The sequence below is a fragment of the Rousettus aegyptiacus genome, unplaced genomic scaffold (genome assembly GCF_014176215.1).
Source record: "Rousettus aegyptiacus isolate mRouAeg1 unplaced genomic scaffold, mRouAeg1.p scaffold_m13_p_6, whole genome shotgun sequence".
Lineage (NCBI taxonomy): Eukaryota > Metazoa > Chordata > Mammalia > Chiroptera > Pteropodidae > Rousettus > Rousettus aegyptiacus.
The window spans coordinates 96,127,831-96,152,999 of NW_023416309.1; the positions used below are offsets into that span (position 1 = coordinate 96,127,831).

General features: G+C 36.9%; 1 protein-coding gene across 2 annotated transcripts in view; it reads left to right on the forward strand.

Moving 5' to 3' along the window:
* Window positions 1-25,169, forward strand: part of SKAP1 (src kinase associated phosphoprotein 1) — a 244,345-nt gene that overhangs the window by 20,997 nt on the left and 198,179 nt on the right. For both annotated transcript variants that reach the window (XM_016164621.2, XM_016164622.2), the window contains exon 2: window positions 4,626-4,731. In XM_016164621.2, the coding sequence (XP_016020107.2) occupies window positions 4,626-4,731 (106 nt within the window). The remainder of the gene's footprint in view (window positions 1-4,625; window positions 4,732-25,169) is intronic.

Consider the following 25,169-nt stretch of genomic DNA (forward strand, 5'->3'; position numbering starts at 1 on the left):
TATCAGAAGCTTATGACTCCAGAGAGTACTGTTAGATAACCACTGTTCTGATTTAGTAATTCTGCTTTTATCTTTATTGTTTCCTTTCTCCTGTGTTCCATAGGCTTGTTTTATTGCTCTTTTCTGATTTCTTGAGTTTGGTGTTTATAGAATTTATTTTCATAAAAATATTGAAGTCTATGATTTGTCACCCTGTGCAATGCTGGTCATATGATATTTTACACAGGCTATCTTTTCAATAGATGGTAATTGGAGTTTGGGTTTCCTTTTTGATCCATGATATAGATAGGAGTGTGTTTTCAGTGTCTGAGTATGAAGGAATTTGTTTGCTCTTTAAAATTAAGTTCTAGTTTTATCGTGGTCATAAAATAAGATTTTTCTAATTTTGAGTTTTTAAGAAATTGTTGTTTCTTTGTAATCCAGTGCTTAATCAATATTTATAAATTTTCCATGCCATATGTAAAGAGTGTATTCTATTTTTAGGTTACAGAGTTTAGTTCACTTCTATTACCTATCCTATTATTTATATTATTTAAATCCTCTATCCCTGCACTATCCAATGTTGTGGCTACTCTACACTCTCTTATAGGCAGCATATGTAAAGGTCTTGTTTTCTTATCCATTCAGCTACTGTATGTCTTTTGATTGGAACATTTAATCCATTCACATTTAAAGTAATTATTGATAGATATATAGTTACTGCCATTTTATTATTCATATTTTTTATCTTTATTTTGCTTCTTAAAAAAGTCTCTCTAACATTTTATAATACTCATTTGGTGGTGATGAACTTCTTCAGCTTTTTCTTGTCTTGCAAGCTCTTTGTTTGTCCTCCTATTCTAAATAATAGCTTTGCTGGGTATAGTAATCTTGGTTGTAAGTCCTTGCTTTTCATCACTTTGAATATTTCATGCCAATGCTTTCTGGCCTGCAAAGTTTCTGTTGAGATATCAGCTGACAATCTTATGGAAGCTCCCTTGTAGGTAACAGCTTTTCTCTTGCTGCCCTTTTTTTTTTTATGCCTACAGCATCTGGTCTTCCTTGGTGGTCTCCCATCCAAATACTAAGCAGGCCTGACCCTGCTAAGCTTCTGATATTGGACATTGGGCTTGTTAAGGGTGGCATGGCCATAGACCATGGACTGTGGCTCCACTGGGTCACAAACCCAGGACCTTCTGCATGTAAAGCAGATGTGCTAACTGTTATACTATGGAACCAGTTCCTGCTTTACTGCTTTTAAGATTCTCTCTTTGTCTTTAACCTTTGGGATTTTAATTATGATGTGTCTTGGTTTGGGCCTCTCTGAGTTCATCTTATTTGGAGCTTTCTGTGTTTCCTGGACTTGTATGTCTATTTTCTTTGGAAAGTTAGTGAAGTTTTCAGTCATTATTTCTTCAAATAGGTCAATTCCTTGCTCTCTCTTTCCTCCTTCTGGTACCCCTATTATGTGAATGTTGGTATGCTTGATATTGTTCCAGAAGCCCCTTAAACTATCCTTATTTCTTTGGATTCTTTTTTCTTGTTGCTGTTTTTATTGGGTGTTTTCTGATACCTTGTCTTTCAAATCACTGATTCTGTCCTCTGCTTCATCTAATCTATTGTTGATTTCCTGTATTGTATTCTTCATTTCAGTTATTGTATTCTTCATTTCTGACTGGTTCTTTTTTATGTTTTCTATCTTCATTTTTATGTTTTATATCTCTTTGTTGAAATTTTCACTGAGATCATTGAACATCCTTAGACTTGTGGGCCCACAAGTTAGGTGGGGCAGGGTCTCAGAAAATCACCAGAGCAGGGTGAGTGGTATTAGCTAGTTTGATAGAGACTCAGATATGTTGGCTGCCTTCGTGTAGAGCCTGGGTTAGGGCAGGGGTGGAGGACTCCCCAAAGGAACAATGGCTTCTGCCAGCACTTCTGGCTAGGAGAAAGCTGGTCCTCTAGCTCTCGCCCTGAAGCCAGACAATTCAGTTCTTATTTGTATATCTCTGACACCTTTTGAGATGCTCCCCCAGTGCTGGACCTCAGAGCAAGTGAGTCCATCAGCGAGTTATTCTGTGTACTGGCCCTTTAGGAGGAATTCCTGGGACTTCAGCAGCCCTCCATCTCGCTCAGCTGCAATCTCCACTGGTTTTCACAGCCAGAAATTATGGGGACTTCTCTTCTCAGCTCCGGAGCCTGGTGTGGGGTTGCGACCCTCTGCTCCTTGGTGAGGACCTCTTCAGCCGAAATATCTCTCCTGATTTTTAACTGCCACACACGTATATGGGACCAGCCCTTTCCTCGTCTCTGCCCCTCCTGCCCATCTCAATGTGGCTTCTTCTGTGTATCCTTAGTTGTAGGACTTCCATTCAGCTAGATTTCAGGAGGTTTTGAATGATGGTTGTTCTGTAGTTTAGTTGTAATTTTGATGTGGTTGTGGGAGGATTCTAGCACAGCATTTACTTATTCCGCCATCTTGATTGGAACTCATTATTGTCCAGTTTTTGACTGTAGCTATCCTCACAGGTGTGAATGATATCTCATTGTCATTTTGATTTGTATGACTATTTGATGACTGTTGATGTTGAGCATCTTTTCATGTGCTTATTGGCCGTTTGTATTCCTTCTTCAGATAAATGTATATTCAGATCCTTTGTTCATTTCTAAACTGGGTTATTTGTCTTTTTATTATTGAATTGTAAGAGTTTTTTGCATATTTTAATATAAGTCTCTTATGAGCTATGTAATTTGCAAAATTTTTCTCTCATTCTATCAGTTGTCTTTTTACTTTCTGATGGCATCCTTGGAAGCACAGTGTTTTTAATTTTGATGATGAGCAATTTATTTTTGTTGTTGTTGCTTATTCTTTGGTGTTATATCTAAGAAACTATTGCTTAATCTAAGGTCACAAGAATTTAAACCTGTTTTCTTCTAGGAGTAGGTCTTTGGTTCAATTAATTTTTGTATATTATTTGAGTTCAACTTTATTGTCATGCATGTCAATATTGTTTTTTTAGCACCATTTGTTAAAAAAAAAAACTTCTTTCCCATTGAATTGTCTTGGTATCCTTGTCAAAAGTTAATAAGTGACTATAAATGTGAGGGTTTATTTCTAAATTCTCAATTCTATTCTTTTAATCTATATGTCTTTCTTTATGCCAGTACCATATTATCTTGATTTCCATAGCTTTGTAGTAAATTTTGAAATAAAATATGTGAGTCCTTCAGATTTTTTTTTTTTTCTCCAAAATTGCTTTGGCTATTCTGGGTGCCTTGACTTTCCAAATGAATTTTAGGATCAGCTTGTCAATTTCTGGAAAAAAGCCAGCTCAGATTTTGGTAGGGATTGCATTGAATCTTTGGATCAATTTGGGGAATATTTCTATTTTAATAATAGTAAGTCTTCTCGTCTGTGAACATGGGCTGCCTTTCCATTTAGGGCTTTAATGTTTTCAACAATATTTTGCGGTTTTCAGAGTCTAAGTTCTATGCTTCTGTTAAATATATTCCTATGTGTTTAACTCTATTTTGTGCTACCTTAAATGCAATTTTCCTAATTTTATTTTTAGTATGTTCATTGCTACTATATAGAAATACCATTGATTTTTGTATATAAATCCTGTATCCTCATCAAAAGTCTTGGTGATGGCAATCTAGGATTTTTTGTTTGGTGTTGCTGAACGGTGTGAGTATAAAACAAATTTTTAAGCATGCTTATATAATCCAACTGTATAAATTAATAACCTTATTTTGTTAGTATATATGATACAGTTTTGTATTACAGGCACTATTTTTGGAGACGAAAATTTTTAACTATATTATTTATATACTTTTTAGGGATGATAACCCTTTTATGCATAATAAAGCATGTAGCTAGTATTTCTGGCAATTGTAATCATTATCACTGTATTTTCTCTTTGAAAACTTGTAGGTCCCCTCTTCCAGTTTCTTTCAACATAACATGACTTGTTTCATATTATATATTTGCTTCATATCCCTATTTTATAATCTTTGCTCACATTCATTGCAGTTTTCTTCTCTTGGACACATTTTTCTTTTCCATGTGGGTTCCTTTACTTGGTTTCATTGTCATTTTCATTGATGATGCATCTGCTGATTAATTTTTCTTCTTTAATGCCTGTCCTTCTTGTTCCTAATTTTACAGTTCAGCTCTGTTTTTTATTTCAGCTCTAGTTATTGGTATTTCTAGCTTCTATTGACCTGTGACCTTCTATGCAGTGTTCGTAATATTTATATGTTTATGAAAATGACAGTCCATCCTCTGCCATCAGTGGTAATTCCTATTTAAATTTTCTTTAAAATGGTTTAGGAAATAGTTTTTTGTTGTTGTTGTTATTAATGTATGCATTTTAAATTCAAAATGAGCTCTTGGATTGTCGAAAGGTATCACTTATGGGCATATGTAAAGTTTTATTTATTTTTTATTCTGGTAAAATATACATAAGATAAAATTTACCATTTTAACCATTATTAAGTGGACAGGTCTGTGACATTAAGTGCATTCACATTGTTCTGCAAATTTAAAGTTTTTAAAGAGAAAATAATATTTATTTCTTAATTCTTCAGATCTTTCTCTTTCTCCCTCAGTATGTCTTTTCTGTTGATCAACTTTTCTTTTCTCTTAGATGCTGAGGAGTTTCTGGCGGAAGGTTTGAGGAATGAGAACCTCAGTGCTGTTGCCAGGGACCACAGAGACCACATTCTTCGGGGCTTTCAGCAAATCAAAACTAGGTTTGTACAAATGGTTAGATTATTCTTCTTCCTAAACCTTTAAAACAATTTATAATTAATAAAATCTACTTTAATACTATATAAATTAACAAGGCAAGACATACTTATCAGAGTTCTTTATACTGGGTAGAGGCTTAATAAATATTTACTGAATTGGATTTGAGGTAGGCAGGCATAGTTATATAGTTTACCACAATATAAATATTTTGATAATTACCTATTTTAAGGTGATCATTCTACTTTTAGCTTTGGATTGTTACGTTGGTTTTTATTGAACACTTCGGCAAAATGTGTGAAAAGCTGAACATTTATGCTTATCCATGTTACTAAAGAGAAGATGATAGGCAGTCGAGGGCATTCGTTTTCATCATGACTTTTGGTCCTAGTTTTATTTCCACATCTCCTTTCCTAATAGACTGATTCTTTGACCATATTGGAATCAAACCGGGTTTGGATATTGTGCTCTTTAAGTTTTTCTTTTTTTAAAAAATGTCCTGGCTTAATTTGTGACCTTTAGAATGTTAGCATCTGACAGATGCATACACCTGTGTAGGGGAGAAAGAAGTCAAAAATTACTTTACAGTATATTTCCCAACCACCCCTTACTAAAAATGTGGTAACTAAACAAAAGTTGGGGATAAGCGAATACTATTTTAAGCCTTTTCCAACCCCATAGCAATGTGATTCAGAATGTTTGAACTGAGTCCTCTTAGAAAAAGGGAGAGCATCTGCAGGTTTATAACTGGGAATTAATTCGTGTGGCTGACCGATCTTAGTATCCACTTAAGAAATCTCACTGAAACTCTTTAGAAGCAGGGAATTTTATCCTTTCAAAGGGCACAGCCAGAATCTGTTCCCTCCAGGAATGTGAGAGAACCTCACAAGATGCCCTGCTGGATCTTAATCGATCTTTCCTGCTGGCTAATTAAGCATCACTTTTACTCAGCAACTGGGGACTGTGTAATTATCAGCCTGGGTTGCCCTGAATAATTGAAACAAACTGAATGCAGAAGACGGGAGCTTTTTGCAAAAGTGAGAACATCTATAATTTTTGGTAGGCTGGAAGAGTGTTTAAAAACTAACTTCGTCATGTGTTACTTTATTAATAGATAAACTCAGGCTTAGTTGTGAACCTGAAGGCTTACTTAGTAACCCATAGAATTTTTTATTTGTTAATAATACAAAACTGATCTTTGTATTATAGGATTATTATAAGGATAGAAGGAGGAATAGAGGTGGAATTATTTTAAATAGTATTATAGGGAGAGGGATGCCCAAAATATAATTGTGTATATAAGGGTCTATTGGTATAAATCTGTTATAAGGAATACAAAAAAACAATTTTACTGCATCTGTAGGGACCAATATACAATGAGTAGGAATTCTCTTTTCCTATGTTTGTACCACAGCATTTGGAAAGGGCTAAATTTCAATCTGAAATTGGTAACACAAGGTGATTTTGTGGTGACTCATTGTTATCAGTTGCGTATTACTTCTTAGTCCTCTTTTTAAAAAATGTTTACACACATACACACCCATGGACACACACATAGAAGCTATGTTTGTTATGGTGTAGAGAAGTTTCCTTGTTCTTAAAGAACATGCTGTGTGGTTTGTGGGATAGACATTCAGGAAATCATCAGCAGGAGCTTTAGGAAACATCTGCATTGTTGATGGGTGCTTTCTGTCCATTGATTTGTTGCAAGAAAGATGACACTTTATTTAGAATTCAAAATTATCAGATCACAGAGGAAATGAGGAGCCAGAAATTAGATACTGCACAAGAAAATGGAAAAATGAGGCTTTCCCTTTGGCAAGCTGTTTGAAGTTGCTTTATATCCACCCATTCAATCATTGTCCTGTTAATGTAACCCTTGTTTTACTGAATCATCTTCCTCAGCCATATTGCCTCCGTAGTCCCATTTATGACTGATCAGTGTTTTGCACTTATATGTGTCGATACCAGTTGGTTTGAAAGCACTGAAAGCTTGTGCAATGCCAGCCACATTAACTTTTGTTGTGGGGCAGTTGTGTGCAAAAAGAGATTTGGAAGTCATCAAACTTGGGAGTTAAATGCTGAGTAACGTGAAAGAATTATAGAAAGTTATTTTTAAAGGTTTACTTTTAGTCATATTAAAGTGATAATATTTTAAGGGTTTGGTAAATTTGGGTCGGGGTAGGAACCTATCTAAAACTACAATTTCGCACATCAGGACTTGTTTGGAAGGTACAACTGTATCTTTGCCATGTCCTTGCTTTAGTTCCTTTCTTTCCTCAATGTTGTGCTGCTTAAGAATGAAAGGGGTGGAGAGAAGTGAAAATAACACTGCCTTTGATTCTCGGTAAACTCTAGGAGCATGGCCCTATTTTTTATGGAGGTTTGGAATTCCATAGTGTTTGGCAAGGCTGTGGACTTGCTGTAAATTAAAGCATCTGACTCCATCACAGTTGTTATAATGTGCCATTTGTCACCTTTCTCTTGTCTAGAGTGACTGACCTTAGGAAATTTTACTTATGTCAAGAGTCATGGGTGTCCTCCAAGTGCTCATCAAGTAGCTTAGCTAATTCTCTCCCCTCCCAGACTTAAAAATGAAAAGTAAAATTGTCTCTATATCTCTACCTACACATGAGTTTTTTTGGCTTAACATTGTGACCAATGAAGGATAATGTTTTTCATGTAAGATGAAAAATGGATGGCAGTCTGTGATGCCAAGGAGATGAAGCCCTGTTGTGGTATTTAATGTCCTCAGCCGTGATGTTTGTTCTTCTTTTTCAAACCGCCTCCTCATTTAAATCTTCTCCCTGAAAACTAACATCTTTCACATTCCTCGTCCAAGTTTTCATTGAGCTCTTTAGAGAAAGATTAGGATGAAAGCCAGGCGGTGGCTCCTCCTGTTTTATTACAGTGGTCACTGCAGGATCAGTACCAGATGTGAGACACCTGGAATGAAGCAGACATGGTCCACACTCAGACGCTGGATGCCATTCTTATGCATTTGGAGAAACAGAGCATTTTTTTTAGGTTTGATTCAGGGGAAGTCATCTGACAGGAAGTATACATGGAGAGTGGGGAAAGGGATGAAGAAAATAGAATATTTTTATTACCGACATAGGGATAAATTCTCTTACAGTGGCTTATTTTGGAACAGCTAGTCCTTTATGCTCACTGTTGGAAGTAAAGGGCAGAGCCAATGGAAATGAATTTGGAGTATTGTTTCCTTTTGTGAAACTTAAAGGAGTTTCAAAAAGAGACAGGTAGATTGATAGCACATTGGAATGGAAAGAAATACAGAAATAATTTTATGTAACAGGATTATGGTCAAATCCCACAAAACCCAGGACATTTAAAGTATAGGCTGAAAGAGTATCTTGAACATGTCTCATTGTGAGTGGTTAGTATATAGCTCTGCATGAAACACTATACATTAGTACAAATATTATAAAAGTAATTCCAGTTTTCTTTGGGAACTCCAAGTTTTTCTTTTCATGTTATCATGGATTTAGCTTTAAAACAGGATTTAGCTTAAGAATATGTCATTCACATGTCTTTGTACTATAGGAATAATGACAAGAAGTTACTCTGATATGACTCTTGGGAATGACTTTCGAAATAGTAAACATACTGTAAATATCATTACCATTAATTACATAGAAAATTTAACTTTTCCTAAGTTCTGGTTATTGAGTTTAAAACCGCCAAAACAAAACACGTTCAAATGAAGTGTGCTTATCAAGAGAAGTAATTTATAATGTGCTATTTATATATTTGTGTTACTTGCAAGTTGACAATACTTGCTCATAACATTTCTTGCTGTTGTTCATTTTGCTACTGGTACTGGAGTTCCCGTGCCAATGGAGGGCGGGGTGGGGAAGAATAGGAGGTACTAGTACAGTTCATCTAAGTTTAAAGAGGTCTGAAAAGGCTCAAAAGTCATAGCGATAATTTGACCACATTTTGAAGACTAAAAATTCATTCTTTCCTTTTTTAGTCCTATCCCTTCCTCACATCCTTAAACCAAGAAAGAAAAGAAAAACCTGCAACAACCTCAGGGCTCCCAAGTGATCAATTATATGCCAAATTCCTATACTAGCTCACTGTTATTCAGTGAGTATATGTTGAGAGTCATAATTGTGTTAAAGATTTTTGGAGATATACTTATCTGGGAGTGGAGGGTTGTATTATGTTTTTTAGTTTGAAATACTCTACAGATAAGAATGATATAATATTGTCTGCTGTTGATCTCTTAGCTTAACCTGGAAAGGAAGATCGTCTTATTATGTGTTCTTTCATAGCAAGTCTCCTGTCCTTTCAAAGCAGCCTTGAAATGTATAACTCTCTTTTTCATTTTATGGTGAGGATTTCTTTGTTTATTCTTTCACTTGTGTGGGTATCTTGGATCTGGTACCAGCTCCATGATTAAATAGATCCATTTTTTTTTTTTTTTACACTGATCGGTTATGGTGGTATTAGGGTGCAGAAGCTTTTCTCTTTTGGTATTCCATAAAATAAATATATAATAATGTTTCAGTATTTTTTATGCTAAGTAATAATAGGTGGGTTTTAAAAAGAGTTTGGATGAATAAATTTGTTCCTTTTCAAAACTTTATTAAAACTTCCCAGTGCTGAGCTCTTTAAACAGAATAATATATTCTATCAAGAGTGAAAGAAATTTTGAAATGCAGTCTAGGAGGCAGGCAGGTAACTGAGCTTGCACTCTTCAGGTTGAACTAACCCCTTCGAATAATAAACTGAGCACTACTCTTTGGCTAGATAGTTTACTGAAATTTGCTTTATTCCTGATAGAATTAAAGCCATCATTATTACTTTGGTGCATTTCCTGTTATCTACTCAATGTGAATTTATCTTGGAAGGTCTCAGGAAATCCTCAGGGTCAATTTTTTCATACATGAAGCTTTTCTATTTGTCTATAAATGGAGGCTCTTAATTCATGCATCATGTGAAAAGATCATTTGTATGAAATTACCGTCTTCATTTTACCACCCTTTGCGCTAGCCTCGATTTTCAGTCTCATTTGATCTGGAGCTAGTCTTTTGTCCCTGTGCTGTCCTATTTTCTCTGCTTACAGAAAGCCAATTAAAAATAAATGCCTCTCTGTACTCATCTATTTGTGGATCTCTAAGAACCTTGTCGTGCGGGGCCTTTCTGACTGCAATTTTCTCTCATTTGCTTGTTTTCTCTTATTTCTGATACAGACCTACCCTGTTTCGACCTCCTGTTACAGTGAAACTGGAGCAAAGGGTAGAGAAATGCAAGAACACTGGGTCAACTGTCAGGAGCCCAACTCTTTGTTTTGAGGTTATTTCTTATAACACTGACTGATTCGACAGAAGATTCCCCTATCAACAATCTTACATTTTCTTTTTATATCGCCTCCCCCAAAATATTGTTTGGACTTATTTTTTTCTCCCAAATGTTACAAGAATGCAAACATGACCAATGCAACCTCGAATCCTCTATTTGATTTCTTTTATGGTATCACTTTGATATATATATATTTTTTAATTTGGAAAGCAATGCAGGAAATTTCATTTCCTTGGGATTTTATCTTATTTTATGATTCTGTTGAAAATGAGTTGGGCCTAAAGTGGGTTTTTATACTAACATCATGTGAATCATTCTTTGGAAGCCGGATCTTCTCTCCCACTGTGTAGCCTCATCTAGTCTCCCAGAAGCGCAGGGCTAGCAGGGTTGATAATGAAATGCGGTCCTACTTATCATGCTCAGCAAAGGGCTCGAAGAAGATGGAAAAAAAAATCAATCCCACAGGAACTTCTCCACTGCTAGATATCCATATTTAACCCTCATGCATTTAAAATGGAAATGAGATATCTTAGGGTTTTAGTTTTTGATTTACACAAGATGTCACTGCCTCCTTGGCGATGGGAATATTTTACAGACCAACCACTGACCTGTTTGCGAAGATCTCAGCCTGTCGCCTCAGGTCCAGTGTAGTTTCTTCATATTTCTTTCAAAACTCTCAGCAGTGCTGTGCAGTAGTTTTGATTCTTCAGGCTTCAAAGGATGTCCCTTCCAGGGCCAATCTTCCAAAAGAAAAAAAAAATCAGTGTAGAGGAACAAACAGCTCATAATGGAAGGGGTAGCTCTTTCTTTGGTAGTTCTTGCTGTAGTCAATTAATAAGGAGTTTACAAATCAGGAATACCACAGCTTTGCGAAGCTAGGGAAATTTCAATTTGATGCTAGTGCTTTGTTATGAAATTCCCACTTGGAGTGACTCAGTCTTCAGTAGTCCAGCTTCAAATTGCGGCTTATATAAGATGAATTATCATTAAATGTTCAAACTCAGGCTCCCTCGAGTTTGTGAGCCTTGTTGAGGTTCTCATTATAATTTATGGAAAACTGTATGCCCATGTAATATCCAATTAGCTGTTTACCTAAGTTATAGTAGTGAGTGTCTCTCATTTGTGAATTCTGCCATAACCACGAACTCCATTGTACAATTTGGTACTAGAGACCTCCTACCACATCCACCAAGAGCCTTTATTCCTTTGTTGATGAGAGAACTGAGGTATAAGAAATTACTCCAAGTAACAGAATTAAGAAAAGATTGGGATTTAGAATGTAGAACTTCCACTTGGTTGCTTAGCTTACTTAGCCAAGCTATTACCAAAAAAAAAAAAAAAAGACATCTTTCAAAAGATTATTGGTTTACAAGAATTGTGAATAAATACTGAAATTTAGTTAATTATATAGGCATGCTAAAGTGTTTAGGGATGGAGTGTACTAATGTCTGCAATTTATTTGGGAATGTATCCAAAAAGAAGATGGATGGATAGATATGTACCAAAGTAAATATAACGAAATGTGAATCATAGTCTGGATTTTGGGTACATACAGGTGTTCTTTCGCTTTTTACGCGTATTTGAAATTATAATACTATAACTTGCAAAAAACATTATTTGTTTCACTTTGCATTTCAAAAACCATAGATTTCCCTCATTGTGGTTTGAGAAAACCATAGACTTCCTCAATTTAGAAATATAATAAACATACTTGTGATTTTTTAGGATGATAATTTTTTAGGAATAACATTATTTTTGGATGAGTGTGCACTAAGGGATAATCTTCCAGTTTGTTATTTCTGACATAACTAACTTTAAGTAGCTAACTTTTATTCTTCTTTAAAACTTCCAGGCCAGCAATTATTGAGAGCTGAAATTCAATTCAGACAGTCTTCCCAGGAGATCCTGAAGTTTTGATTTTTTTTTTAAAGAAAGGCAATTTCTGACTTTTCTCATAAATTTGATAAAAGGAAAGCTAATATGAGATTGGTAGTCCAGCAGGAAATGGAACTCAATTTTACATTTTTAAAATCATTTTATGGTATTAAAAATGACAGAGGTTAGAAACAAAGCTCTTATTCTTTTATTGAACTAGAATCGAAAGTGGCAGAAAATCATTTTGGCCCTAGCGCAGTAAATGTTATCACTAAAACATGTTCAGGAGATATTAGGATAGTCTCTCAAGCACTGGAGACAAACGTTCACAGAACAAGAACTGATTTTTCTGTCCTTATCTAGAAGTTATTAGATGTCCAAGAGATCAAAGTATCTTAGCTCTGAGAGGACAGGGGATGGAGTATGTGTTGAAAATGATAATGTCTCCATTCTGGGCAGAGGTGAAAAGGAGAGGATATGGTGGAATGGAGGGATCGGTGGGCCAGCACCTGAACCAGCCCCAGTGCTGAGGAATCCAGAACCAGAGAAAATTAGACTTGTGCAAAATTGTGAGCTGATGATGAAAATGGTAAGAAAGCATTAAAAAGGACTGTTTGTATATTTTATTTAACAGGGAAATTAAACTGGAGCTGTCAGCAGCTACGTTATTTTGAGAATCTGGTAGGAGAGAAATTTTAAGTCCATTTGGGAAAAAACCAATCATTTATGAGCGTACAGTGTGATTATTCTTTAGAATTTTGTGTAAATGGAACAGGTTGGTAGGCATATGTTTGCTGATCCTATAATGATTAAAATTCAGAATAAGTAGGGCTCTTGTGAAATTGAGTTTTCAGGTTCCAGCCACTGTTCTATACTGCCATATGGCATAACTAGAATTAATTGCTGTTCTCAGTCTCTTATTCTTTCACTGAATAGCTAGGTGCTCTGTTTGAAATATTAGAGGTTCCACAGAAGTATTTAATCACATGAGATAGATGTTTGACATGTTCACGAAAGCAGTGTGTGTAGCTAATAGTCGCTTAGAAGAAACAGCCCTCGTTTGAGGTTTTCTACCCCCTCCGCTCTTTTTTTTATTAAATAAATGGATGGATAGGAGAATTAGCAAGGAAAAGAGGAAAGATTTTCAGGATTTTACAGGTCAGTATAATAAAAAAGGCAAAGCAAGGAATTTTTTATGCTAGTGTCTTCAGCTCCTTGATACTCCCCAAGTGTGGCCCATGGACTGGCAACTCCATCACCTGGAAACTTGTTAGAAATGCAGACTCTCGGGTTCCATTCAATCACACCTACTGAATATAATCTGCATTTTAATAACATCTCAAGGTTATTTGTATGCATGTTAACATTTGAGAAGAACCGCTCTGACACGTACTTTTAAGTTCATTTTAAATTTAGCTTCTCGGAACTCAGAATACGTATTTCTGGAGATTATAAACTCCTTAAAGGCATGGGTGGTCTCATGTTCATTAAAAAAAAAAAAAAAGTCTCGCATAGTGCTGGCATGTGGTATGAGCTCAATGATGTGAGTTGAGAAAATGGGGGGAAACCCTTATAAATGTGTTTTTAGGTCTAGGCTAAGCCTTAGAACAAGAGACCCTCTGTAGTAGAAGATTTACTATTTCGTAGCCAGCCCCACATAATCTTTCCAGAGATAGGATGCTTTCTTTGTGCGAAGAATTAGGGGATACAGAGCGATTTGTAAAGATAGTGACCATCTCTTCAAATGTCCTAGGATAACATTTCTCTAATATTCTGTGGTAAAAGTTCACAAGACTGCAGACCGTGTGTTGGAGTCCTGTCGGAGCATGGGTGCCAGCCATTCCAGCCATCTCTGTGACTCTTCGCCAGCCCCTCTGCCTCGGGTCATCATCCTTCCTATCCACCTTTGCACTTTCTCATCTCCACCATCTCTCATCTTTCGTAATGACCTCTCTTCTAATCCTCTCCTTTTTGTTTCCTAGAATCCGTGTGCTGTTATAATCAAACTTCACTATATCCTCAACCTCTTTCCTCCACTTCTGCCTAAGTGAAATGTGGCTCTTCTATAGGACACTATTTTGCTTGCAGTCATCTTAAATAGAATTTGCTCATTTTCCAGGAGTGCCATTAGCATTCTTCAACTTCCTTGCTACTGCATCTAGACTTTTACTATTCAGTCTTATCCCAAGCTTCTGTCCTTTTGATATTTGTCTTCCTGGCTTTATAGTTCTCCATCTTTCTGTCATCTTTTGAGTTCAGGATTCCTCCTCACACCATTTGAGGACTGAAGCATTGACTTACAGTTGTCATCTTTACTCCTGGAGACCCTTTCTTTCTTAAATTTAGTGTTTCCCTCTATTGCATTTCTTCATTCATCATATAAATATGCTCAAATCTCTGCTAATATTAAGAAAAACATTATATCCTGTACAGTGATTCCCTCTCTAGCTGCTGTCCTCTATCTCTTTTTTACAGACAAACTTCTTGAAATAGAAGCCTAGACTAGCCATTTCTGGTTTCCTCTTCTCTGGTCGCTCTTCATTCCTCTGAAACCTAGGCTCTGCTCATATCAAGTTACTCTTGCCAAAGTACCAGTAACACTCATTGCCACATCTAGGTGACACTATTCAGTCTGCATCTTATTTGGTCTCTCTGTAGCATTATGATACTGGCAATAGCATCCTTTTCCTCAAAAAAGATAAAAAGCTCTGCTTCTGTTGATTCCCATGATAATAGTCTCTCCTGGTTTTCCTTCTCCCTTGTGTTTATATTCTGTTTAGGCTCTTACTTGACTCATTTTCTTACCCTGCCCGCTTCACTGTTGCCCCTCAGGCTTAGGCAACTGCATACATGTCCGTAACTCCACAGCTTCCTCTGCACATGATGACTCCTGATACTACAGCTCAACTGCAGTTCTCTCTCCAAGGCACCAGATAGCATAAGGATACCTCCTTTTGAGTGTCTCATAAATACCTCAGATTTCACAAAGCTGGAGACAGACCCTGCTGGATGCCCAACCTGTAGCCACCCTCCATTCTTCCTTGACAACAGAACTCCACCAGCCTGGGGATGAATCGTGATCTGAAAGTTCTGCTTTACCAGAGGTTCATTTGGGATTTACACAAGATATAGTTTTGGCCAAAGAAATGTAAGGACCTCTCACAATCTTATGCTTGGGAGACAGTAACATGTTTAAATGCAGCAGCCACCTTAAGACAGGACTCTGCTGTAGAGCAGAAATATGGGATAAGCCTAGGTCCTTCACGCCATTATCAGGCCCTTGCATCAGCCCTGGAATCGCCTTTTGAAGAAGAAATAAAGTTCTTCTTATTTAAGCTTCTGTTAGTCAGGTTTTTTGTTCCTTGTAGCCAGAGGAATCCTAACTCAGTATCCAGAACTGAACTCATTATTTTATATACTGCTCACCCCTGAAGTCTAATTCTGCTTTCCCGAGGTTCAGTTTCCCAAGGCAGAATCCTAAGAGTCATTTCTGACTTCTCTTTCTTCATTCCCCAAACCATCAACAAGCCTATTGATTCTTCATCCTAGAACTGTCTTCTTCCTATTCCCCTTGTCACTGGCTAAACTGTAGCCTTCATAAACTCTTACTCAGAGCATCGCGAAATTAAGTTTCTCCCTAGTCCAGTTTATTATGTTCCTCCATTCTGTTGAAAGAGCAAACATTTTTTTTTAAAAGAAAATTTAATCATTCATGCTATAGAAAATTTATTGATATAGGACAATAAGATATAAGTAAAAAAAAAAATTGGTTAAACATCACAGTGAAAAATGCCTGAAAAAAAAAAAAGACACCAAAATGTTAACGATAGTAATCTCTAGCAAGTGGAGTTTGATTGATTTTAATTTCTCATTTTCATTTATTTGTGGTTTCCAACTCTCTATAGTGAATGTGTATTTAATCATAAGTCACTGATATCAGAGTTTTTCCTATTTTCAAAGGGGCAGGGATTTAAGAGCCTAAGATGATTGGTGTCCAGGTGGGAAAGGAGTTGGCACTGAGGGGAAAAGAGATGTGGAAAGATTTAAGTTTTAATGTGTAGTGTAGGCTTGTGTAACTTCTGTGCAAATAAACAGCTGTATTTGGCAGTGTTTTACTAAACACACATGCACACACATACACACACATGAAAGTAAAATTATTTTTGAGCCATGTGAATACAGCAGTCCTCTGAGTAATTTATGATGATTTTTCTAAAATGTGTGTTTTTAATTTTTTTTAATTTTTTTTTTTTTTTTAATAAAGGAAGTTCATTCTCACAGTCTTCATTAGATGAGGTATCGCTGACTGGGAACAACTTCCATTTCTTAGATGTTATCCCTTTGAGTTGCACTGAACTGACACAGGATGAATCTTTCCTTAGACGAGAATTATCTACTCTGTGTGACTATTTAGTAAAACATTTGTGTTTGTGGGACTTGTTTTCCAAAGTGATGGTGCTTGAGTAAACCATTCTTTCTTCTCAAAACATTGGTCACCATGATTGATTTTTATGTTGGTCATAAAGAGAAATGGAATCAACTAAAAGCAGGGCGAGGATTACAAACCAGAAGCAGTTACTTTACTTAACAAATATGTGTTGGCTATTTGTTTACGTTGAGCACAGCCAGGTGATCAAGGCATAATACATGCTATTTAAGACATCTCTGTTTTTCAAGTTAAGTGGTCAGGCCCATGGACAGAGCCAGCTGCCCACAGATCTCTTCTCTAGAAGGTCTGAAGTGTTTGGTCTCAATTTGTTACATACCTGGAGTTTCACCTTTTAGAGACTCACTTGGGCTTATCATCCTCTTGTAAAACAAAAATATACATGGACTTGATTGTACCGTCATGTACATTAGCCCTATTCAATGGTTTTCTTCTAATTTTTGGTTCAGATGACATGTGCTGAGAAAATTCAATGCGCAGTAAATTTGTTGAACCTCAGTTATAGGCAATGAATAGTGCTAGGTACACTGAGGGTTATAAAAGTCATAGAGGATCCTTTTCCTAAGGAAGAATGAAGGCTTTATCTTTGCAACTTAAGAATAATAATCAAAGCTAACATTCATCATATATATGCCATGTGCCAGGCCCAGTGTCAAGGACTTTACATGCATTATCTCATTTAATTCTTACAAGAGCTGTGTGAGGAAGGTACTGTTATAATCCTCATTTAACAGTTGAGAAAGCTAAAGTTCAGAGAAGTGATCAGCTTGCTTAAGATCACACAGCTTTTAGCTTTTCAAATTGGGATTTGAGCACAGTCATCATGACCGTTGGGCCAGCACTCTTACTGAAGCTTATTTTCTTCATAAAAAGTGCCACTTTATTCATTCATTCAGTTAATCATTCAACAAATATTTATTGAGCATATACTATATGCAAAACATTTTTGTGGTGAACATGACACAGATTCCAGTCCTCTGTAACTTACTTTTGAGTAGGGTAAACCAAATAATTATATAATACACTCACCTTGTAGGATTGTTATTGTGCACATAAAAGTGCCTAATACAATGCATGTCACATACTAGATACCTGAAAAAATTACCAAGAAATTTATAAAAGCATACACAAAAAAATTATAATTCAAGATATATTGTGACTAAAGTTTTAGAAGCGGAGCACAAAGATTGTACTGTAAAACTGCAGAGAAAGAAATCACTTTTGGTTGATAGGCTCTGGGAAGCCTTCATGGATGAGATGGCATCATGGCTTGGCCATGGGTTGAAAGGGATGAGTTTTTGGTGAGATACACTGCATACAAAAAGAGCCAGTGCAAAGATGCAGAGGAGATAAAGTGTAGCCATGTTTGGGAACCAAAGAGTGATTCTGTTTATTAGGTATAAGAGAGTAATGGGAGATAAGCGGAAAAGATAGGATGGAACTAAATCATGGAAATGAGTTTTGACTAGATTTAAGGAGGAGAGGTAGATAATTTGGGAGAGTCAAACATGGGGCAGAGGTAGGTAAGCTGATGCTTTACTAGGGAGCTGTGGATGACGTGAGTTTTTGGCACCTGGGCCGAGGCCACTGGGAGGCAGGAGATGGTTGCAAAAAGATAGAGGATAAGGATGTCAGAGGTTGCCTGTCTTCCGAATGCCCACAGAAGGAAGACAGATTATTTCTCCTTCTCATAATCTTTTGCTTTGAGGACACCAAGCTCATGTTTATATCTTTGAGTCTATAGTTGGCTTTGATTTGTTATGGGCTTAATAAGATTTTATGGATAGCCAGGTAATCTAACCACTTCTTAGAACTTTATGTCTATGGGAAAATACATTCTAAACAGCTGACTTAACGCTTCAACTTTTGAAATGTGATTTTTTTTTTTTTGTAAATTAAACATTGTATTTGTTATACTTCAGATCTGTTAACAAGATTTAATAGATTTTTGAAGCTGGCTAAGAAAACTTAGTGCTATCTGTTACTTTGTTTTATTAGAAAAATGCATTTCAAAGTCCAAACAACCAAAAATGGAACACAATCTATACTTGAACTGGGGGCTGCTTGTCTAGAATTCGCTTAAAAGGCAACTGTTGGTCAAATACCCAATTCCTTTATAGTATTTTTCAAACTTGCCCCACCATGTGAATTACCTGGGGATCTTGTTAAAAATACAGATTTCTAGGTCTCTAACCTGGAGATGCTAATTCACTAGGTCCAGAGTGGACCCTGGGAATTCATGTTTCAATGAGGGCTCCAGGGGATTCTTAAAATCAGGCAGATACATGTAAAAATCCCCCCCCCTTTTTTTTAGTTAAGAGGCTACTTTGATTTCCAACTGAATTTTTATCAGTAAAGGGGAAGGAAGGAAGAAGGATTTGACTGGGAAATATGACATGAAGCTCTTAGTTTAGGGGGTAAGGAGGGTCCCCCAGTATGATTGGAGATAATTGGCAGAAATATTTTACCGGTGAATAGCTGACATTTCAACCTAATTAGCTTCTACAGTGAAGGATAGGAATAAGGTCAGTAACAAATGGTCTCGGTCTGTCCCTTGGCCTGATGATTACCTTCTGTCTTGTGTACTTCCCTGTGGCCTGGCAACATGTGTAGACATTTCTGATGTTGGAGAATCCCTTAAAGTGGGACTGTACCTGAAGTTCTGGCCCCATAATGCATCAGGTAAGTCCTAGGATTGACCCGTTGATTGTAGCTCAACTGCTGGAGACCCTTGACCTGTACTGATATAATTGTAAACTGATCACATAGTCATTAACCTTTAAATGAAAGTTAGTTCCATTCTTTATAATCTGTATATTTGGGTACCTCTATGTAAGAATTTAACTATGACTACTGTAGGTACTGTACAAAGGAATGAATGAATGGGAAAGAATGATATTTTAGTATAGAATCTTATACAATTAGGAAAAAAGTCAAGTAGAGGGCTAAACTGAAATAATTTTAAAATGATTTCTGAATTTCTATGTATACCTTAGTTCTTAACTAGAAGAAAGTATATATATAAGGGTAGGAGTTTTTTGAAAATTTCAGTAATTCATTGTAGCTCTTAGAGTGGTTACCAGTAGAAGTCTGCTTTCTGGTTTCTGTTTTTATATGTTTATTCAGATTTTGGTGTAGTATGAATGAGCAAAATAATATTATATCTTTAATTAGGATTCTGTTGTTATTTTTCAATTAATCTATGTCAGTAGCTTTAGTGTTTGTATTAAATCATTTTCTTCATGAAAGCTTTTATTGAGGAAACAAATTGATTGTATTTATATACTGGATTCTTGCCACTGCAATGTGTATTCAATCGTGTCTTTTGAAGAATAGTTTTGCCAGTCATCTGGTGGCTAGTCTTTGAAGCCAGACTTTGGAGGAAAAAAACTCTTCATTTGGATGAAGATTTTAATTTAACAAAGCTTTCTAATTTTTATCTTTCTCTTATTCCTTTTCTTTTCTTCCTTTGATTTTCTTCCTTTATTTCCCTTCTTGCCTTTGTGTGAGTAATTTAGAGGAAAATGAAGGTGCCTCTCCCATCTTATTTGGGATAAAGTCCATACCCCATAGCATTGCTTGGAGAGCCTCGTCTTCTGCCTGCCTCTCCAGCCCTGCCTCGTAATCCTCCCTGAAATGCACTCTATGCTCCCCTCATGCTGAACTCAGACAGCCCTTCTGCTTCTCACCTTCATTCACTTATTGAGCAAGCATTTGTTGAGCACAGGCTCTGTGCCACTGTCCCTTGAGAGCTCAATGACATACAGAAACCAGAAGATCCTAGTGCAATATTACAGGTGCTACTGAGAGGTGTGAACAGATGTGCTGTGAAAGTGCTTAATACCAGAAACTGAGGTGAACATCCAAGGACCATCAGGGGTTTGCTAGGCGAAGATGGGGCACAAAGGGAAAAGTATGGTGGCAAAGGGAGTAGTGACATGTGAGAGCAGGGATGTGAGCTGGGCAGGGGAGAACCTGAGGGCAGAGGTTTAAGCAGGGGAGTGATAAGACTGGATTTGCATCTTATGTCATTAGAATAATGATGGTGCTAATGACATAACAACTGACATTTATTGAAGGCCTGCCAGGTGCCAAGCTTAGCTGCTCAGTTCTTTGTGTGCATTATCTCAGTTAATCCTCCCAAGAACCTTATGAGATAGGTATGGCTATTATTTCTGTTTAAAAGATGAGAATATTAGGCTGCAGGTCAAGTCTCACAGCCAGGAAAATGGAGGAGCCGGGACTCCAACCAGACCTGTCTGCAAAGCCTTTGCTCTTCTCAGTCACTGCACTTCCTTCTCCATCAGCACGGAGGAGAATGGGTCAGACGGGCAGGCAAGATGGCAGGCAGACCAATTAGGACGTGTTATATTGATCTGGGTGAGGCATTTTGAGGGCTTGAATGAAATTAGTGCCTTAGAGACAGAGAGGAGATAGATGAAAAAGATATTAAGGGATTAGAATCTGCAGATTTCGGTGACTGATGGGCTATACATAGAAATAGAAATAGAGAAAGAGGTAAAGGGATGATTCCTAAGTTTCAGCTGGGTGAATGGAAATGTCAACCATTGAAACAAGGAATATGAGGGTAGGAGAGGTTTGAGACTTGTGGGACAAAGGACAGTCCTTAAAGAAAGAGTAGAATAACATCTGTTGTTTTTTTAATATTTTAATTGCTTGTTAAAAATATTAATATGTGCAAACACTGTAGTCAAGTCTCTGGCCATTGGTTTCTTCCCTGGCCACCCTGAGCTCCACGGTGTAACCCTCCAGTCTTCTCTTACTCTCTTGTCCTTTCATCCCACAAGCCTAGAAAAATCCTAACCTTGGATCAATTCAGCTGTCCACCTTTTCTGCTCTTATACCTGGGTAACTAATCAGTGCTGAACAAAAATTATACAATTGGATCACCACAGAAGTATCTATCTCCAACCTCAACTGAACCCTTAATGATGTCCAGAGGTTCTGTTACGTGCCCTATATCAGCAACCTTTCCAATTTTCCTTAATGTTTCTTTCCCCTAAATGATGAACAGTCTCTATCACCTCTCATTCTTGCATGACAGCATAACCTACTTCACAAGGTAAAACAGAGGCTTTCAGATTGGAACCCACTCAGAATCCTGCCCTGCCCCCTTTTCAAACATGTCTGCTTAGGGCCTCTGCCATCTGCTCTGATGTGCTGGCCCCTCTCTCTGGCCTCCCTCTGTATCCTGGACATGTCCTCTCTGTGACCCTCTTCACCCCTGCCAGGCATCGTCTATCTGATCCCAGATCCTCCCTCAGAAACCCTTATCTGCAGGTAGTAAGACAGGTTCTGGCATTAACCAGACCTGGGTTCCTCTGGTTCCAATTTTTACCATGTGTGTGTTTTGGGCCAATTACATCACTTCCACACAATTTGACCATTCCAGCAAAACTGGTTCCCAGTTCAGGCTTTCTGTGCTCTCAGTCCCTCACAGAGTATTTGGCAAATAGTGGATATTTATTAGTGTTTGAGAGAATGAATGCAGCCTTCATAACTAGAGATATAGAAGTATGTTGGCATGTTAATGTTGAGAAATCTGACCTGCCTAGATGAGCTCTAAGAACTAGCCCAGTTTAAAAATTTTTTGAGTAAACTTTGCTTTTGGATGAATTATGTGACCATGTTCATAACAAGGAAAATATCAAAGGAATTTTCAAGTAAATATCACATTTTCAGACCTACCCCTGGTTCTGCACAAGATAAAATATAGTAGCTCCAGTGTGGGCTTTTAAATTCCCATAGTGCAATCAAATAACCTCCCCATGCTTCATTTTTCTCATCTGTAAATTGAGGGGCTGGAATAAATGACTTTCAATAACCTACTTGTTAAAGTCAATGAGTATATCGTCCACAGTCTCAGAGTCATACGGTTATCACTTATTCACTAATCAGATAATTAGGAGTCTCGATGGTCCAAGAGTAGCTATTAACCTGAAGCAAGCAAAAAAATAAAACAAAATTAGGATTCAAGCATCAACAATGACCAAAATGGCAGGGTGAGAGCCAAGGATACTGCAGTTTAAAATATGGTAATCAGCTGGAGTTCTTTGTGAGTGCCGGCTTGTCTTCTCCAATACACAAGTTTGGAACCAAAAGACATGTTTGACTTTCCTCTTGACACACCGTTCCTGGTGTGCCTCCAACTCTATTATCAAATCTCTTGTCCCTTCTCTTCCTCTCCAGTAGTTTCCTAAACTGCCTCCGAGCTTCTCTTCCTCCCAGCCAGGCTGCACATTTCTGCCAGATTCAATCATAGTAGACACTGTTCCTTGTCCTTAAAAACAAGCAAAAAAAACAAAAACAAAAACAAACCCAATCAGCCTTTCAGTTGTTCCCTTTTATCTACAGAAAGAAAGACCTGATATTTAGAGTATTCTGTTTTGCCACAACGTACCTGGCTAGGATTTTTCTTTAATAGTTCATTCGGTTGCCTATTCCATGCAGGGCGTATGGAGACTGTGTAGACGTACAATCACAAATTGCAGTCCTCATACTAGAAAGTAGGCGAAGGAATATTAGAATGTAGGTTGCAGTGGAAGAGTGCTCGAGATTTTTACTGTTAGTGTCCAGAGCAGATGCCAGATTGACCATAGCGTGGATTTCATGTAGTGAGTGTTATAGAAGACTCTAGTGGTAAATAGGTTTTTTTTTTTTTTTAATTTTGAAATTTTACTTCCTTTTTTATTGTCTAGGAATAGACCTCTAAAAAATTTTTTTTTTTAGCTGTGGATAGTACTTTCAACATCAGGTAATGTTGCTTGTTTAATCATTTAATAAAAGTTGAATTGTGACCTTTGTATTTTTTAAGTAGGAGAACAATGTGTTGTCTTCTAGAGTGTGTGAATATAGGCAGACCACAGAAATATTACATCTTTAAAAAGAACACAAACCCTTCTTATGACAGGTCCTTCTGTTACTTGAGTTATATGTTTATTGTCTGTTATTACCATAGTATTTGTTATTTACTAACTTAATTGGCATCTCTTCATGTATAAATATCTCACACTTCAGACTAAATTGTAAGCTTCTTGTGGGCAGTTACTAGGTCTTGTACTTTTGATAGATTGAAGGAACTGGAGCTAGAGGGGACACCAGCTCCCCTCCAGGGACCTTCCCATTCCTGCCCAACTGTTTGTAAGGCTGATGCCTGGACCCTTGGGTCCCAGGCCTCTGATGACCTCACCAGAGACTTCCACCAGATGGTGCTCTTTTCCCATTTCTGTTCTTTGGTATTGCTTGCCATATTACCCTTTGCCACTTGCCCATGCCTTCTTCAAGGTAGTAGACGGAACACTCGTAGTAGAAAGAAATTCAAAATCACTTGAATCTTCGCAAATGAGAAAAGAAGTTATAGGAAATATCAACAGTATACAGACGATTAGCATTGTTCAGAAAAGCCATTTGCTTGGGCATAAATCAGTCTCTATCATGTGGCTCACTACTCAAGGTCAATTGCAAGGGTTTTCCAGTCTTATTAATTTGCCATTGAAGCCCTGCTCAACCAGGTATCCATTTGAGTTCTAAGATTCCATTTCTAATGCCAGGATAACAATTCAGTGTTAGTCTTTGCCGTTGTTTGGAGATTGCCATTACCGGAAAACAGAGGTGGTCAAGAGGGAAATAGAAGATGTCTCTGGACATTGAGTAATACAGACAGCTTATTAATTTAGAAGGCACCACTGTTTTGGTAGAAAAACTAAAGCTCAAGTTTGGACATCCTTAAGTCAGCAAGAAGAGATTTGATTTTGTTCATTAAGTGTTTTACTAAGACAGGGAATATGTGATGAGTTTTAAATTTCTGTAAGTCACAGGTACGATAACAATTTTAATACTTAAGTTGCCAAAAAATTTTTTTTCATCTAGATGTTCTAGATTTATAACATTACAGATGTTGGCCTTTATGGAAAGATAGTTTTATAATGTCATTACAACCTCATTCTTCTAACACAGAGGGTCTTCTTATTTTGGAGGGAGAGAGTTATTGACATTTTTAGAAATCGAATGAAGTGTATGGGTTCTTCTTCAAGGAAAAAGAAAACACGTATTACTTTTCACTTACAATTTTAGAGAGTTCATTAATCTCTCAAAGCTCAATTATGGACTCCAATTTAAAGACCACCGCTCTATCTACATTCTGATAGTAGGCTATCTGGCAAAACAATTATATTTTCTCTTAAGACTAGGTTTGTTTTTTATATTACAGTCAATTGAAAAGCAGTTAATATGAAACTTAAGAACTTGGGCTCTGGAACCAAGCAGACTTGAATGCAAATCTTGGGTCTGCCACTTAATAGCTACATGATCTTGATCAAGTTGTTAGACCCTTCCTGCATCTCAATTTCCTTATCCATTAAATGGGGATAATAATAGTACTTACCTCATAGGGTTGTGATGAAGATTAAATACAACAATACATGTAAAATGTTTTCATAGTACAATGCCTACCATGCGTTAAGTGCAGAATGTTTTATTGTAATTAAAAAATGGAATTAGTTTTCCTTCCTAGATATTTCAAATAATATGAGGGTAGTTACAGTTGTTTGTTTTACCTCTTTAATTTATTTTTAGAGTGCCTGTTCTGGAACTAGTTGCTAGGATTGGAAATTTATCTGTCTCATTTACTAGCTGTTTAATTATGGGCAAGTTATCTCACATCTCTATGATGTGGTTTACTCATTTATAAAATGGGTGTAATAATAGGGTTAGAGTGTGGAGAAGTAAGTTAATATAAAAGAAGTACTTAGAACAGTGCCCAACTCTGTGTTC